Genomic DNA, 19146 nt, shown 5'->3' with positions numbered 1-19146 from the left:
GAATACACAGGAAATAAGCAGCAGCATCTCCTAGATTTTCCGCAGGATCTTAATACCCCTGACCCCTCCAAGAGTTGTCATTCCTCCTCTGCCTCTTCTGTCCTCTCTTCAGTAATTCTATCCTCTCCTGACAATTTCCTTGGTTTCAGAATAACAAGGTTTTCCCTATCACTGAACAGATTTCCCAGAGAAAATGTAATGCGGCAGGGAATGGATGGGATCTGAAATTCCAGGGCCCAGGTCTCAACCTCAGCTCTGTCACTTTATCAACCCACTATGTGAGTAAACAAGCATTTCCTGAGTCTTGGTTTGCTCATCTAAAAAAAAAAAAGAGAGAGAGAGAGAGAATGAGGATAATCTATACCATGAAACATATACATAAATGTTTGTCCCTATCACTCAAAGTTCTCTGTATGGCAGAAGAGTAATCTCAGTTTTTCTCATATTGCAGAGACCTCTGTAATTCTCACAAATCCTGGACGTTGAGATTGAAAATGACCTGATGCATGACTCTTTCGTATACTATAAATGTCCAACAGAGTCCTCACAGTAATTCTAGAGGTGCATGGCCTGAAGCCAGGTCCCCAGAGATTCTGGGAAGGCTGGGCTGAGTCTTCACTAGCCTGCAATTTGGAATTTCCTGTTCCTTAGCAGTTTATGGCACTACTATGAGTAGTTCAGAAAGCAAGGGATCTTCTTTCCAAGCAGAGAGAAGACCACAAAGTAGGAATGTGAATGCAAAACTATCATTATTTCTAATGAAATATAACTGGATAGTTCTCTAAAGTCTCTTTAACTCTAGATAATTTTGGGATTGTGTGATCCTGGGCCCTTCCTAGAGACACTTTAGCCCAGATTCCACTAACAAAGTTTCTATTATGACCCCCACTTACTCCTGCCAAGTATCAAGCCCTGTCCTCAACTGGCTCTCCAAGTTTATATAATAGCTAAAGGCCATTTGCTTAATTGTGGAGCAATGATTTAAAACAGGACCAAAAGTTAAAAGCAGAGAAATGGCAGTGAGCTCCAGACAATCCCTAACTCTCTCCCTCAGAACATACTTATCTGCACTCAGTCAGGCTGAATCTGGGCAGTGAGAGAAGGAAACCTTAAACTTTACAAATTGTGTACAGGAGAGAGCATAGAAGACCATGCTAGAAAGTAGCAGCACATTCTCTCATGTCAGGATGAGGCCCATGTGAATTACGAGTCTTTTTACACTTTTCTCTTTAACAGCCTATCAGTGCCCACAGTGATTTTTCATGCACTGGTACCTTCTTCAGAGCCTTCCTGATTAAACTTGGTTTATTTTTCATTGGATATGGCCGTGACATAGGGTTCTCAGATGTAGAGACTTCATTTCCCCGATTCTATCTCTATGCCTCAGAAACTAAGTACTGAAGAAACTCCTGGTGTTTATAGTTAAATAGGACTAGGCACAGTGGCTCGTGCCTCTACTTCCAGCACTTTGACAGGCCAAGCTGGGAGGATTGCTTGAGCCCAGGAGTTCCGGACTAGCTTGGGCAACATGGTGAGACCTCATCTCTACAAAAAATTTAAAAATTAGCTTGTCATGGTGGCACATGCCTGTAGTCCCAGCCACTAGGAAGGATTGCTTGAGCCTGGGAGGTCAAGGCTGCAGTGAGTGATCATGCAGTATGGCCAACAGGGCAACAGCCAGTCTCAAAAAAATGAAAGAAAAGAATATGTGTGTGTGTGTGTGTGTGTGTGTGTGTGTGTGTGTGTGTGTGTGTACGCGCGCACGTGTGTATATATGTATATACATAGGTATATACATACATATGTGTATATATATGTATACATATGTGTACATATGAGAGTTAACTATATATAATACATATACTATATATATTACCTATATAATTATATATAGGTAAATATATACTAATTTAAAATATACAGTTAAATATGTTAATATATATGTTAGTTATATATATTTATATATAATGAATTAACTGCTAGGATGATAAAAATATTCTCAAACAGCACTGTTGTAATGATTATGCAACTGTATAAATACATAAAAGCCTTATACACTTGCAGCAGGTGAATTTTATACTATTTAAATTGTACTTCAAACAAAGCTGTGTGGGTTTGTTTTTGTTTTTTGAGGTAGGCTCTCACTGTTGTCACCCAGACTGGAGTGCAGTGGTGTAATCACAGCTCACTGCACCTAACCTCCTGGGCTCAAGTGATCTGCCCACCTCAGCCTCCCAGTTATCAAGGACTACAAGTGTGTGCCACCATGCCCGGCTGAACTAGAATATTTTTTTTTTTTGTAGAGATGAGGTTTTGCTATGCTGCCCAGGCTGGGGTTTCACACTTCTGGCCTCAAGTGACCCTCCCACCTCAGCCTCCCAAAGTGCTGGGATTACAGGTTTTTCACAGTCATCTTATGTCTAAACATTATAAAGTTGTAATCATACCACATTTACAATTTCACATCCTGCTTTTCTTAATAATGAAATGTCATGACATTAAAATATTACAAAGCTTTAATAAATATGATAAATATTATATAATTTCACTAAACTTTAGGGTATCATCAGGCTTTTTAAGTGATCCTTTTATTGTTTATCTACATAGTTTCAAACTTTCTGCTAGTAAAAATAATGCTGGCAAAACCTATTCACACCCAGTTTTCTTCACACATTCTTAAGTTTGATTCATAATTAAAATTATGAATTACAATTATAAATCATTTCAAATTTGATGCATACTGACGAATTCTTTTACTAACAGATTTTATCCATTTATCTTTCCTTTTAATAATTAGCTTTTTGCTATTCTTGCCTGTTTACTCCTCTCAAGAAATTTCATAATAATTCTGTCCATTTTACCATAAGAATTCTACCTGGAATTCTGATTAATAGCATTGAAGCTATATATTAATATGGAAAGTTGAAGAAATTCTTAAGAAAAAAATTAATGTTTCAGCTAAAAAATTTAACCCAATAATCTGGAAACTTCATTTATCTAAAATATAGCATCTCCCCACGTCAAGTGACTTGTTCCTGCACTGCCTCCTAACAGGGAAAAGGAACACTGTACTTACCATCCTGGCCAACATGGGGAAACCCTGTCTCTACTAAAAATACAAAAATTAGCTGGGCATGGTGGTACGTGCCTGTAGTCCCAGCTATTCAGGAGGCTAACGCAGGAAAATCGCTGGAACATAAGAGACAGGTTTTAGTGACGCAAGATCACACCACTGCACTCCAGCCTGGCGACAGAGCAGAGACTCCATCTAAAAAAAAAAAAAAAAAACCCACTGTACTTGCACAGATTATTGAAATAATCCAAGTCTAATTTAATGTCAACTGAAAGGGTACTTATTAGCAACTATCCACATATTATTTTATGGCAATATTTAAAGAAATATACTTCACTAAACCAAACAAAAAGCCATATATACCAAACAAAATGTACTATATCATTATTTATTCATTTGACAAATATTCACGGAATGTCTATTATATGTGATGCATTGTCCCATGAGCATAAGATCAAGTATCCCAAAAAGCATAAATAGCTTTTTGTAGAAAAATACTATATTTCTTAGAACCTCTTATCAAAATTTATCTAAAATATGCAACTGCATATTTTAGCTTTCATCTCATTTGTTCAGCTAATCTCCAGTAATGCTTTATCCTAGAAAGCATGACAGTGCAAAAGAAAATTTCAGTTCTAAAAAGTTCCAAGCCCTATATCCTTGGAGTTCCCATCACCCTCCACATTCCAAACTTATCACCACGACTTCCTTCATAGAAAGCACTCTTTTTTTTTTTTTTTTTGAGACGCAGTCTCGCTCAGTTGCCCAGGCTGGAATGCAGTGGCACGATTTTGGCTCACTGCAACCTCCACCTCCCAGGTTTAAGCAGTTCTCTACCTCAGCCTCCCCAGTAGCTGGGATTATAGGTGCTTGCCACCATGTCTGGCTAATTTTTGTACTTTTAGTAGAGACAGGGTTTCATCATTTTGGCCAGGCTGGTCTTGAACCCCTGACTTCATGATCCACCTGCTTCGGCAGCCCAAAGTACTGGGATTATACACGTAAGCCATAGCGCCAAGCTCACAGAAAGCATTCTAAATGAATGAGGAAATTATCAGAGATGTGAGGTTTTTTGGTTTTGTTTTTTTCCTTTCCTTCTTTTAAAAATCAAAAGAGCTCAAGTTTGGAATGCTCATCTTTTTGTCTGTTCTCACGATCCCAAAATGACCCTTTGCCGATGGTGTAGGGGTGGGGAACAGGCCTCTGAATTTTAAGGAAATGCTAGAACTCTTTTGGTCTCTCATCAAACTCAATAGAGAGTTCTGTAATAAAATTAAGCATCACATTCTACACTTCACAAATGTCCGCTGTCATCATGAATACCAGTCCCAAAGGGAAAGTACCTGACAAACACTGGAAAACCCAGGTCTAAAACAAAGTGGCTTTCATATAGTATATACCTCATGCTCAGGGTTAAAATATTCTATTACTAAGTATAAAGAAACTGAGTTAAACAGACATTTGCAGATGTTTCATGTTTTGTATAGATCTGGCAAATGCCCAAAAGACAAAAAAAAAGTTCTCATTTTCTGATGTGGGTTAGCCAGCATTGAAACAAAAAAAAACAAAACTCTAAACATTGTTAAATTGTTTAAGAAATTACCCTTACACCCACCTCAAAGTTACATTATTGTAATTCTTGTCCATCTTATAAACCAGGTCACCTAGTGTCCTACACATGTATCGCTTTAAAATCTTTAACCACATTTTTTCATCATTATCTTCAGTCATGTAAACACATTCAGTGACCTGAAATGGGCTAAGTGGGAACACAGCTTTCCAGATTTCATGGGGGTAGTCACAAAGCTCCTACCTTCTTGAACCCATTTTTAAAAAGAGAAAACCAGTCTCTAGCCATGTTTACAAAGGTTTCATGACTATTGCAAAAATATCACTACCTGCACTCCTAAAACAAAAGGCTGCTCATTTGATGAATGAATTACTCCATCTCCAGATTCTAATTAAGACTACTATGTATTCCTAAAATATGCTTCACTATGACAAAGTCCATATTGTACTCTAAAGAAAGAACTATTCTGACAAGAACTATTCTGACAGCAATCCAGTGAAACCCAAGGGAACCAATATATTCTAACGGAGGCAATGACCTTAAACTCTGGTATTTTCGACATCATTTCCTCCACACACTCTCCCAATGATGAAATTTGAAAGTGGAGAATGAATAATTGTTTTGTTCTGAAACTTCCCATTAGAATAGCGGAAAGAAGTGTTCAACACAAGCCTGAGGAAATCAGGCAAATTTTAAACTATATTCATATACTTTAGCTTCTAGGACACCTAAAGAATAAATCTAAACTGGATAGAAGACATAAGTCAAGCTGTCAACAGTCCCTTCTGGCTAATTACGGGCTTAGCACCTGTCATTTTTACCTGTCTCTTTATGCATCTGTGCTGTGAGCCCAGCTATGAGAGAACTACCAACCAAGAGAGTGTCCAGCATCTTGGAGCCAGCAGTTGGCAAACTGACCTGGCCAGAGACACTCAGCATCATGTTCTAAGGGTTTGAAAGAGAAAGACACCTCAATCTCATCAATTCTACCTCTGCCCTACACCATCCTTTGGTGATGAAGGATACAACAGGGACAATCCCTAAGGATGTCCTGCCTGGCCATCTACCACCCAATCCACAATAGGTCTTGGCCTGCTTGCCAGCAACTTAAAGTTTAACAGCCAGCAACTTTAAGTTTAACAATACTATCAGTAAGTGTGGAAACACACCAGTTTTGTATTGAAATCAAAGTCAAACTGCTCCTTTGTAATACAAAGGGCAAGGGAAAAACTTATTCAAAATTTACATTACATTTAAACAACTTCAAACCACAACTCCCCCTAATGAACTCCATCAACGCTTCCTCTTACCTTACAACGACATGAGAACTCTTAAGTATCAGCCATTTCATTTTTTCAGTAACAGGCTGAAGTTACAGAGACACAATTGTAGTCAGGGAGACCATTACTGAAAAGCAAAACACTATACTTTAAACACAATCATCATTAAGGAAACTTTTCTCCATTATAAAATATGGATGGCATTCACAGCCAAATGATTTACAAGTATTTTACAGAAGTCTCCATAATCAACTTACTTTACCCTTTAGAGATTATCTCCCTTCCATCTTTTTTTAAATTATTATTATTTTATATATTTTTATTTTACTTTTCTTTAATAGAGATGGGGTTTCACCATGTTGGCCAGGCTGGTCTTGAACTTCTGACCTCAGGTGATCTGCCCACCTTGGCCTCCCAAAGTGCTGGGATTACAGGCGTGAGCCACCGTGCCCGGCCTCCCTTCCATCTTTAATTGAACATTTCAAAAGCTGTATGATAGTTAACATAAAACTATTTGTACTATTGTCTTAAAAAAAAATCACTCTGACAGGCTTGCTAGAGAATGATCAGCTAGGCTCTGATGGTTTAGCTATAAATGACCCTTACACATTAACTATATCTTTTGATGGAATGCCAATCAGCCAATGAACAGGGATCACTTAATATGAGTAGGAAGTTATCACCACTCCAGTGGACTTCCAGGAAGTGCAGATGCCATCCTAACCAGAGGGTCTTATAATGTAAGAGTAACATCCATTTAAAAGAGAGTAGGGCGGCCAGTCGCAATGGTTCACACCTGTAATCCCAGAACTTTGGGAGGCTGAGGCGGGTGGATCGTGCGGTCAGGAGATCGAGACCATCCTGGCTAAAATGGTGAAACCCTGTCTCTGCTAAAAAATTAGCAGGGTGTGATGGTACACGCCTGCAGTACCAGCTATTCGGGAGGCTGAGGCAGGAGAATCACTTGAACCCAAGAGGCGGTGGTTGCAGTGAGCCAAGATAGCGCCACTGCACTCCAGCCTGGGCAACAAGAGCAAAACTCCATCTCAAAAATATGTATACATAATAGAGAATGTTAAACCACATACCCTTAGGATACAAGCTGGTAAATCCAGACGGAAGGAAATTCTTTAAGATAACCATGCAGTTTCTTCAACAGCAGCAACAACAAAATCACAAGAGAAAAGAAAAAGAAGGTATACTTACATATTAAAAGAGACTAAAAGACTTACAAACCTAAAAAAATGTGAAAACCTTATTCAGATCTCAATTTAGAAAAACCACAAAATAGGCCGGGCACGGTGGCTCATGCATATAATCCCAGCACTTTGGGAGGCCGAGGTGGGTAGATCACAAGGTCAAGAGATCGAGATCATCCTGGCCAACGCAGTGAAACCCCATCGCTACTAAAAATATAAAAATTAGCTGGGCGTGGTGACATGCACCCGTAATTCCAGCTACTCAGGAGGCTGAGGCAGGAGAATTGCCTGCACCTGGGAGGCAGAGGTTGCAATGAGCCAAGATTGCGCCACTGAACTCAAGCTAGGGTGACAGTGAGAGACTCCATCTCAAAAAAAAAAAAAAAGAAAGAAAAAGAAAAACCACAAAATAAAACCCATGTTTGAGATAAATAGAAATTTAAACACATATTGTATAGTTGATTATATCAAGAAATTACTATTCATCTTTTTCAGATGTGATGACGCTGAGGTTATGTTCAAAGAGTACTAAAAGAGTCCTTACTTTTTAAGGATATATATTAAAATCTCTGTAATATGACACAGGGAAGAGAGGAGCGAAAAAAGGTTGGACTTCAAAGATTATCTATCAGTCAATAATTACTGAAGCTGGCCAGGCATGGTGGCTCAAGCCTGTAATCCTAGCACATTGGGAGGCGAAGGTGGGTGGACCACCTGAGGTCAAGAGTTTGAGACCAGCCTGGCCAACATGGTGAAACTCTATCTCTACTAAAAGTACAAAAATTAGCCAGGCATGGTGGTGGGCACCTGCAATCCCAGCTACTTGGGAGGCTGAGGCAGAAGAATCGCTTGAACCCAAGAGGTGGAGGTTGCAGTGTGCTAAGAGTGCCATTGCAGTCCAGTCTGGGCAACAGAGCAAAAACTCCATCTCAAATAAATAAAACAAAATAAAATAATAATTGCTGAAGCTGAGTGGAGGCACATGGAGATACACTGTTCTCTCTACTTTTGTATATGTTTGAAATCCTGGGTAATACAAAATTAAAAAGCATAGATTTCATGACATTCTTCCCTCAAGAAGTATGGGATGAGGCGGAGCAATCAGCATTTTTAGCACAAACCCCATGCTATGAGAAGTCTGGAGCCCATGTTTTGACAGCACTGTTCTCCCTGGTTCTTGAATTTTCCCTGTAACATTCCAAATAAGCCAGGCATCTGGTTGAACCCTATGAGATGACCAATACATCTCTACCTCCTGAGAACCCAGTAACATTTGACTGTTCCTGATGTCTTCAGTAAATAACACCTATAATAACTAATGACTAATTACCAGTTCCTCCTTTAAATTTCTTTTTTCTTTTTTGAGAGAGAAAAAGAGAGAAGAGAGGAGACAGAGAGAAAGAGGCTTTCTTTGGTGCCCAGGCTGGAGTGTAGTGGCAAGATTCAACCTCCCAGGCTCAAATGATCTTGCCACCTCAGCCTCCTGAGTAGCTGAGATTTTTCCCAGACCAAACTGAGGGTTGGCTGCTAGTTCTCGTGGCCCAATAACGAGATGTAGATGAACTGGGGACGAAGAAAGTTTTTATTTCTGCAATTGGTTACAGGGAGAAGGCCTGGAAATTATCACCAGACCAACTCAAAATTACAAAGCTTTCTAGAGCTTATATGCTTTCTAAGCTATATGTCTAAGTGTTAAATGCGCATTCATCTAAAGTCATAAGTGATTAACTTCTTTTAATCTATAACTAAGGTATGAGTCCTGGAGACCTTCTTTTGGAACCTCAGTAAATTTACTTAATCTAAATGGATCAGGTGCTGAGGTGATTACCCTTATGTTGTCTCCTGCTAAATCAGAGGTTTGGGGAGTTTCTTCAGACCCACAATAAAACTTGTTTAAAGCTAAAATGGTCCTGTTAAGCATTATTTCATAATTTTGTCATGCTTTAAGGCCCAGGAAAGGCCTAGGCTGAATCTTGGTGGGCTTCTGTTACTGTCCAGCCTTTGACAAGGGTATTGGCCTTTTTAGTTTTTACTATTTAACTTAACCACTCACTCGGTGTTGAAACAGTTGTTATGGAGGCCTGCATTAGTAAGACCTGGCCTGCCACAGGACTATGGGCATGTGCCACCATGCCCAGCTAATTAATTTTTTTTTTTTTTTTTGGAGAGATGAGGTACCACTATGTTGCCCAGGCTCATCTTGAACTCCTGGGCTCAAGCGATCCTCCAGCTTCAGCCTCCCAAAGTGTTCAGATTATAGGCATGAGCCACCATGCCCAGCCAACTTTCTAAAAGACTTTTAAAAATAGTTTTTTATGAGACTTATACACAAAGCTACAATAACAGACAATGTCTCCTTCACTCTATTACAGTTGCATACTCCATGCCCTATAGCTCAGTACAGTGTATATAATGGACAAAAACTGAATAGGAAGATGTGTTCCAAAATTTGTAAATATCACTTTCATATATGCAAGCATAGCCAAGAGTTCAAATAAGAACAATGAAGTTTGTGTTGCACACACATACAGACACACCAAATTTGGGTAAAGAACTGAATCTTACCCAATGCATTCTCCAGGTCAAGAAAAGAAAGCCTAACAGGTGTTGAAGCAGCCAGGGAAGCCATTTTCTGAACAGAGGAGTTTAAGCTGGGACTTGAGAGTAAGACCTGGGACCTCCTACCCCCTTAAAAAAGGAAAGGCTATTCCTGGCAGAAGAGTAACAAAAATCAAGTTCAGAAAGAAGGACTGTGGTATGTTTGGCAATAAGATGATGTAAGCTTAAAGGTAGTAGGGAATAAAACTGTATAGGTCACCTGGGCATGCCAAGAAAAAGCCTTGAGACTTGGAAAAACAATTAGCGAGCTGTGACCTCTTCTTGACACGAAGTGAGGAGACACAGGGCTCTATAGGGCACTTTGGTATGAACCCCAGCTGTCACTAATTGTATGACTTGGTGAGTTCTTAACCTCTTGAGCTTGGTTTTCTCATCGGTAAAACAGATATAAAGATTCTACTTCAGGCTGGGTGTGGTGGCTCATGCCTGTAATCCCAGCACTTTGAGAGGCTGAGGTGGGTGGATCAGAGGTCAAGAGATAGAGACCATCTTGGCCAACATGGTGAAACCCTGTCTCTATTAAAAATACAAAAAAATAGCTGGGTGTGGTGGGAGGTGCCTGTAGTCCCAGCTACTTGGGAGGCTGAGGCAGGAGAATCGCTTGAACACAGGAGGCAGAGGTTGCAGTGAGCCAAGATCTCGCCAATGCACTCCAGCCTGGGCAACAGAGCATGATTACATCTCAAAAACACAAAAACCAAAAAAATCCTACTTTATGGTGTGGCTATAATGGTAAGATTATATAAAATAACATCTATAAGGTATTTGTGCGGAAGTAGGTAATTAATAAAAGGTGGTTATGACTAAGAGAGTTTCCAAAAGAGTGGCCTAAGAGTAAACTATACTAAACAAGGATGCCTAAATATCATTCAAATTTCTCCTCAATGTTTCATGATGTTGGGTCTCTGCCAACAGTATGTAATACACTGTAGAGTCAAGCTAAACCAAAGAAAATTGTCCCTGTCTTACTCAAAGTTTTGTGAATTTATTCAAACAATGTCAAAGACACTAAGCAGAGCTAGCCCTGAACTTTTCAACTCACTAATAAATAAAGGAGAAATAATGCCTCTTGTCCATTTTGTTATTCTTTGGATATTTAACAAATTTGATTAAGACATTCCTTTACTTCCAGAGATTACACTTTGGCAGAAAAGATTAGACATATATACAAAAAACTATAAAACAAAACAGAAATTGATAATTACCGAAAAAGAAGTCAAATGCTTTGGGAGAACAGAAAAAGCTCTGACTTCCTAATTCCATAGCACATAGCAGAGGCTAAATTAATGCTCCAGGAACTTTATGAGAGAAGCGACAATTTTGCCCCAGCTGCCAAGAAAACACAAAAGATGATGATTTTCCAGGCCAAGGGAAGAGCATGAACAGCACAGAGGTAGGAAATCAACATTTTCAGAAAAAGGCAGTGCGTTAGAGAGACACAAGCTAAGGAAATAGTATGTGACAAGGCTATGAAGATGGGTTGGACTAGAACACAAACAGCCTTAAATTCCAGCTGCTTGAGTTTGGACCTACTTGATAGGCAATAAGCAGCTTCTCAATATTTTGAAAATATGTGATTGAAATAGTGCTTTAGAAAAATCTGAAACCAACAGATCAGTCAGGTGTACCTGCACTGTACCCTGCATAGAAAAGAAAATCTTGCTGAATCTACTGCACTGAGAAGGAGAAATAGCCAGCTGTGGCAAAGCTGTAACTACCTACCCAATGTCCATTCTTCCTCCCTTCCTCACTGTAACAAGGCAGATTTTATATGGGACAGCAATGTGCCCAGCTTTAAAAGTAAACAAACAAAAACAAAACGACAACTACATTTACCAATGAGAAGTAAACATATAATCTGTTTAAGTAGTTGGTAGCATTTGTCACTCAGCTGATCCATTGGTAAAGAAGCCCATCAATAAGAAGGGATCTCTCCCGGGAGGAAAAGTTCCAGGCACCAGCACATGTGGCTAGGAATACCAGGTCTTCAAGAACACTTTTGAAGTGTTCTTCAAAAAGAATCACTTGAAAGAGACTGACATCCAGGACACCTGTAACAGAACAATCTGGGCCAACATCCATAATTCATTCAGACATTTCTAGACTCACTATGTTAATGGGCTCAGCTATGCCTGATAAGGTCTTGGTCTTCAAGGTATTTACAATATACTACAGATAAAAAGATAAAACATATTCATACAAAAAACTGTAACAATGCAATGTGAATAAAGTAACAGAGCAAACCAGTGCAATATAGCAGAGGGGATCCCACGATACAATTACAGCTTGGACTGTATTCCTAATCCTGCTGTTAACTCACTCTTCAGCCTAGAATAAACTATTTTACCTCTCGAGACAATTCCTGTCCTGTAAAATAAAGGAGCAGTTTATTTAAATAAAGGGCTAATGCAGGGGATCCACTAAAGTGCTTAGTGCATTAGTTCAGTAGGTTCCAACTTTTTCACATATAAAGCCATTCTTTAAATGTTAATAAATTTTCTTAGATCTTCATATCACCATGATTGTCTTTTTTAGCATATGTTAACAGATAAAGCATGCATTGTATAAATGCTACCACAAATTCAAAAAAGTCTTTAAAAGAATCTATACTTTATCAGCATTTAAGTGAAAAATAGAAATACTCATTTCAAAAAACATTATTTGTTACACTTCAAACTTTTAATATGTGCATGAATTTCTTCCAGCCAGTTGGAATAAATATACAGTCCACAGCGCAATGGCTCTGCATTCTCTCAAGTCTTTCCCAGCCTTAATACTGTCATCTTATGTTCATCTGAAAGATTTTCAGAACCAGGGTGAAAAGGAAATCAGTGAGAAAGAGTGAAAAAAGAAAAAGGATGGATTCAAGAGAAAATTCTAAGGTAAGAACTCAGCAAGAAAGTGGCTATAGGGAGGGAAGGAAAAGAAACAAAAGCAACCATGTGAAGTGCCATTAGCAGCAGTATAAGTCCAAGAGAAAAGAACCAGGATGATAGGAAACGATGATTCACTAAGCATCTACTATGTTCCTGGCATGGTGTTAAATGGTTTTAAAATTAAAACATACACATGATTTTAAAAATCAAAACAGTACAAAAAGCTACACAATAAAAAATTTCCCTCTCATCCTAGATTCTCAAGTGCCTAGACTCCCTCTCCAGAAGTAACAATTACTAAAAATTTCATCTGTACACTTTCAGAAATGTTTGCATTTGCCTTCATACTTAATTACCCCATGAACCTCTGAGACAGGAGGGATTATTTTATAAATTAAGAATCTGAGGCTTAAACATGCTGACAGCGCCAAGGTCAAAGAGCCATGAAGGGACAGAACTGGGACTAGAATATGGACCCAACCATCCATGCACATATTAACTCTACACTCAGGAAGCTACAAAAACTCTGGTAGCTGGGTGTGGTGGCTCATGCCTATAATCCCAGAACTTTGGGAGGCCGAGGTGGGTGAATCGCTCATGTCCAGGAGTTCAGGACTAGGCTGGGCAACATGCGGAAACCCTGTCTTCACAAAAAATACAAAATATTAGCTATGGATAGTGACATGCACCATCCCTGCAGTTGAGGTTGTAGTGAGCCATGACTGCACCCTGTACTCCAGCCTGGGTGACAGAGTGAGACCCTGGTCTCAAAAACAAAACAAAAAACACTCTACAAGAGATGTTCAAAGTGTTTGTGATAATTAAAAAATATAACTCAAATAACCACTAGTCAAGGACTGGTTATATGGATCATAGCATATGTACACTGTGAAATACTATGTGGCCATTAAAACTAAGGTTAAAAAACATAAGATAAACCCAGATATACCATTCTGGAAAACCTCTAAGACAGCTTGTTGAAGTAAAAAAAAAAAAAAACAGCTGCCAGAAATAGAGAGTTAATATTTACCAGACATAGCGTTTCAGTTTGGGAAGATGAAAAAGTTCTGGAAAGGAAGGGTAGTGATGGTTGCACAGCAACATGAATGTACATAACGCCACAGAACTGTACACTTAAAAATGGTTAAAATAGTAAATCTTGTTTTGCATATTTTACCAAGGCTTTTTTGATATTAAAAAAAGCAGTTGCAGAACAGTATGACTATGATTCCATTTTTGTATAGAGAATGTATGTGTAAACATTCTTTGTAAATGTATGTTGTTTGTTATCTTGCTTTACCTTGCCTGCTACTCAGACATCCTGAAAGCCCTGGACTCCTGGTGTGCTGATGCTGAGTGCCCTGCCTCCCACACCAGGCACATGCTGCCAGCAGATGAACTACTGACTTGCACCTTTCTTCCTACCTCTCACGGAATGCACTCTCCAGCCCTTGCTTTATCTGAAGCTGCCCCACCCCGCTGTTAAATGTCACTGCAGATTCATCAAGCTCCAAAACATGCTCCAACATGAAAAAAAGATGCAGGAAAATGTCTCCCTTACTTATCCCTGCAGTAAGATCCATAGTGGAAATGTCTGAGATTATCAAATAAAAGAGATGAGATTATATCAGGAAAAGAGAAAAGAAAACCTCCGTTGCTGAAGAATGCACAGTATATGGCAACAGGCAGTGGAGCTCCTGCTTCTCAAGTGTCTTAATATTAAAGTTTTTTGGAAGACAATGTGGCAACAGTCCACCATATAATGTAGACAATATCCCTGTGGGTGGGAAACCACAGCTTAAAGCGTAGTTATAACCATCAAATTGACAAAATGGTTTGAGATGTTTTTCCTTCAGTTTAAGTGCAAACTTAGGTAAGAATATGACCTATACTGAGGTTTATTTAAACGACTATCTGAAGAGCAAACACATTATTGAAAATAGAGGCTTTCGTAGTAAAGCTCTGCTCTCCCTGTTAGTGATCTGCTATAGCTATGAAGTTTCTCTGACCCAGTGGAGGGGCTCCAAGGCCCCCCTCTCTAAGAGGAAAGGAAAGCCTACCTGCTGTACCCACATTTAGCAAAAGAAAGAACTGCCTAGGAGACAGGTCAAGGGGCTACAGTAAAGGGAAAGGGTGGGAATGATCAAATAAAATCAAGACAGCACAATCCTGATGGACAGTTTTCTCTAAGCCTGCAAGTAACAGAACCACCAGAGCTGAAATTATCTTTTCTACCACCAAATTTTCCTTAGTTTTCTTAAAAATCATGGGTTCAATTTTTTCCCCATACAAACAGGCACAGAGCACTGAAAAGGTATGAAAACACTCAGGCCCATGGCATTTTCTCTTTTTATAATGCCACTGGCCATCTTCTTACCAGGGAAAAAAAATCCTGAAAGGCAGAAAGTTGCTTCTTCCATAATGGTTCCTTAAGTTTTAGTTATTGTGCCCTACTAAAACTCCCCAAAACTAAAAAGCACACACTATCACAAGCATTCAAGAACAATTTTAAGAGAATCTTTGTATTTGTTCCTTTTTAAATATCCCCAATACCTGCATATATCCCTTATCACTTAGGATTATGTCTTTAACAGTTGCTCTTAAAGTATGACCTTGAGCCTCTGAGAGTCTCCAAGACCTTTTAAAGGGGTCAGAGAGATCAAAACTATTTTCATCATACTAAGACATTCCTAAGAAGAAGTCACTGCAGCTTTGTGCACTGTGTTCACACAGGTAGTGCAAAAACAACAGTCAGTACAACTGCTTGTCACTCGCACTAATGAGGGCAGTAGTAGTGGCCCTGAATTCTTTTCCTCCATGAACTCACAAGAAAATAATGCCAATTTCACTTTTAAATGTCCTTGATGAAATGGTACAGTCACTCTGGAAAAATCTATCAGTTTCTTAAAAAGCTAAACATGCAGGCTGGGCGTAGTGGCTCACGCCTGTAATCCCAGCACTTTGGGATGCCAAGGTGGGCGGATCACAAGGTCAAGAGATTGAGACCAGCCTGGCCAACATGGTGAAACCCCATCTCTACCAAAAAATACAAAAATTAACTGGGTGTGGTGGTGCGCGCCTGTAGTCCCAGCTACTCGGGAGGCTGAGGGAGGAAAACTGCTTGATCCCAGGAGGCAGAGGTTGCAGTGAGCCAAGATCGCACCACTGCACTCTAGCCTGGCGCCTAGTGACAGAGTGAGACTCTGTCTCAAAAAAAAAAAAAAAGCTAAACACGCAATTTCTGTACAATCTGGCAATTACACACTCTTGGACATTTATCTCAGAAAAGGAAAACTTATGTTCACATAAAACCTGTGTAGGCCGGGCACAGTGGCTCTAAAATTCCAGTACTTTGGGAAGCTGAGGTAGGCAGATCACTTAAACCCAGGAGTTGAGACTAGCCTGGACAACATGGTGAAACCCTGTCTCTACCAAAAAGATACAGAAATTATCCAAGCATGGTGGCGTGTGCCTGTAGTTCTAGCTACTTGGGGGACAGAGGTCAAAGGATTGCTTCAGCCTGGGAGGTTGAGGCTGCAGTAAGTTGTGATCATGCCACTGCACTCCACTCCAGCTTAGGTGACAGAACAAGACACTATCTCAAAAACAGCAACAAAACACCTGTCTATATGTTCATAGTAGCTTTCTTAATAGCCCCAAACAGCCTGAATGTTCTTCAACATGTGAACAGTTAAAGTGCTGTACATCCATACCATGGAGCACTACTTAGCACAAAAAGGAACCAACTATGACGTACACAACAAATAGTTGTATCTCCACTTATGAGAGATATGAGGTACTAGCAGTAGTCAAAGTCATAGAAAGTAGGAGGGTGGCTGCCAGGGGCTGGCGGGAGGAGAGGAATGGGGAGTTATTGTTTAATAGGTACAGTTTCAGTTTTGTAAGACAAAGATTTCTGCACATGTATGATGATGATGGATGCACAACAATTTGAATGAACTTAATACCTTCCCTCCAAAAAGTAAATTACTAATGGAAAGTTCAGAATGGGAAGGGGATGAGATGGGGAGAGACGCTGCATCAGAAAGAGGTTTGAAGGTCTTAAAAGGAAACTATTATCTCCTTTACTTACACTACATATCCATTATTCTTAATATCTCACATACACTTTAAATTTTATATCAACTTACTAGTCAATATTTTTTTAAGAAAAAAAGTCCATGATGAAGAAGTACAAATTATTAATGTTATTAAGTCTTGAGCTTTGACTCTCTTTTTTGTTACTTGTGACCACATGGCAGGTGTGTACTTCTATAATTGACCGATGAGCTGAATTACTTCTTTGTTTCATGAAATATCATTTCTACTGGAAAGAACAACTGACAAACTACGGTTATTTAAACCTGCATTGCCAGATATTTCCCTGAAACTGAAGAGTCTGTCACTTTGAGAAAAACAACTGACTATATTTTGTTTCCAATGATAAAAAGCAAGCTTTCAATTGAAAATTGCGATTTTGGAAAACTTGTAAGCACTATCTTGTATCTGATGGCTTTTAGCAGAGACTTTCCTAATTAAATCAATAGTGATGCTAACGAATGTTATTCGGTACTATTAATGAAATGCGTCAGCTTGGGATCTGCCTAACTCAGTGAGCCAATATTTTCCAAATGACAAATATATGGTGTTACAATGGGTAACAAGTCCATTCAAACTGCAAGACAGACCAAGGAATTTTAACGTTAACTGTGTGCAAAGGTCAGTGTAGCTTCAGATCCTTTCAAACTGCAAGACAGATCAAGAAATTTTAACGTAACTGTGTGAAAAGTCCACAGATAGCAGCTTCAGATTCCATGTCCAAACGAGTCTTTGAGAAACTTCCACTTACGTAGTTCTGGTGTAGTAATAACACCCACAATTATCTGCAAAAGCTACTAAGAGAGCCCTCCCTTTTCCAACTGCACATCTGTGTTAAGATCAGATTTTCTTCCTATGAAAATATATAGCAACAGACTGAACGCAAAGCATATGGGAGAACTTAAGTAGCAGTTGTCTCCACTAGGTCAGACGACTCAAAGAGATTCCCAAACTGTAAAGGATGCCACTAGTCCCACGAACTTTTTTGTTTTGGCAAAATCCTATGTTGCATAAAAATGTGGTATGTACGTTAACACACCACGGATTTATTCAATGAGTTAGTAACTTCAGTGTCTCGGTTTTCCTTCCTACTACAGTTTGTGAAGACAGCCACCCTTCCGGGTCCTCTAGTTTCAAGAGAGGTCCGGAGACCAAAACGTCTGCGACCCGCTGATCCCTACCGCTAGAACATAAATGATTAGCTCGGCAAATACTGATTTGCAGTCAGGAACCCTCGGAGCAGCGAGGCGGCGTCAGCGCCTGTACCACCACGAACACTCGGGTGTGAATAGCAGCCGTCTCCTCCCCGGGCACGCGCGCAGCCACGCCGCCACTCGAGCGCTGTGGAGGTGGGGGGCCAGGCTCCCTGCAGCCCCAGGGAGGCCGCGGAGAAAGCCCGGCCACCCGGCCGCCCGGCCGCCCGCCCGCGTCAGGCCCGGCCCGGAGGCCAGCCGGGAGCAGCAGGGCTTACGTGGCGGCCACCGCGCGGCGCGGCCAGTACCTGTGGGTCATCCCGGCCGCCACGCCCAGCATCTCTCCGCTTTCAGTCGCCGCAGTCTCTCAGCCCCTCGCCTCCCGGCGCCGCTCCAGCCGCGTTCTCGTCCCTCGCCGCCTTGGCCGGCTACTGGCGAGCCCGGAGCAGGAAGAGGAGGAGGTCCAGGGGCGGGCCGCGCTGGGCCGCGCGAGCTGGGGGACGGCCAGCTGCGCCGCGCGGGAAGGCGGTGAGGGGCGGGCGCGGCAGGGCAGTGAGGGGCGGAGACTGGCGGAGCGGGCGCAGAAGGGCGGGGACTGGCATGTGGGCGGGGCGTGATGGGGCGGGGACGCGTCGGGCGCGCATGGGGCCCGCCCAGATGTCCGCGTCCCACGCCCCAGGCTCGACTGGGAGGCTGGCGCAAGGGTCGCTAGTGGTGGGGGTGCGGGTGGGGGTGGGGGTGGGGGTGGGGGCTCCTTGGGAGCCCTCGTAATGCCATGGCGGCTCGGGGGTCGAATTCCCTACACATAGATGGCGGTGACGGGCGCAGGGAGCGGGTCCAGCTCTCTTTGCCTCGAGGCTCCTCTGGTTCCACCAGCGTCGCTGCGCGGCTCTGGCAGCGGCCTCCGTCCCGGTGGTGGGAGCGCCACAGGGTTCCGCCCGGTCCTGGTGACGGCGCCTAAGGGGACTCCGTGCGAAGGCTCTGGCTGGCTGGCCGGCCTTCTGGGAGGGCCTGGTCTGCATTAGCCATCGCTGAGTCCCTGAGCTCCGCGCGGAGCCTGCAGGGTTTGTTTGTTAACTTGTGAGTTAAGAAAAGTTTACCTTGGCCCGGCGCGGTGGCTCAAGCCTGTAATCCCAGCACTTGGGGAGGCCGAGGCGGGTGGATCACGAGGTCAAGAAATCGAGACCATCCTGGTCAACATGGTGAAACCCCGTCTCTACTAAAAATACAAAAAATCA

The 19146-nt window shown here is 41.3% G+C and overlaps 1 protein-coding gene and 1 long non-coding RNA gene across 3 annotated transcripts in view; one reads left to right on the top strand and one right to left on the bottom strand.

Annotated features, from left to right (window-relative positions):
* LIMS1 (LIM zinc finger domain containing 1) overlaps positions 1-18454 on the bottom strand; it is a 143104-nt gene extending 124650 nt beyond the window's left edge. For both annotated transcript variants that reach the window (XM_017541132.2, XM_017541133.2), the window contains exon 1: positions 18217-18454. In XM_017541132.2, coding sequence (XP_017396621.1) covers positions 18217-18248 — 32 coding nt within the window. In that variant the 5' untranslated portion in view covers positions 18249-18454. The remainder of the gene's footprint in view (positions 1-18216) is intronic.
* Positions 2295-11152, top strand: LOC108312956. The gene is made up of 2 exons (XR_001828862.2): positions 2295-3144; positions 10297-11152. It is a non-coding gene; the product is annotated as an uncharacterized LOC108312956 (long non-coding RNA).
* Positions 18455-19146: the final 692 nt, after the last annotated feature.

The sequence above is a fragment of the Cebus imitator genome, unplaced genomic scaffold (assembly GCF_001604975.1).
Source record: "Cebus imitator isolate Cc_AM_T3 unplaced genomic scaffold, Cebus_imitator-1.0 Scaffold131, whole genome shotgun sequence".
NCBI lineage: Eukaryota > Metazoa > Chordata > Mammalia > Primates > Cebidae > Cebus > Cebus imitator.
This window is presented reverse-complemented; position numbering and strand designations above follow the sequence as displayed.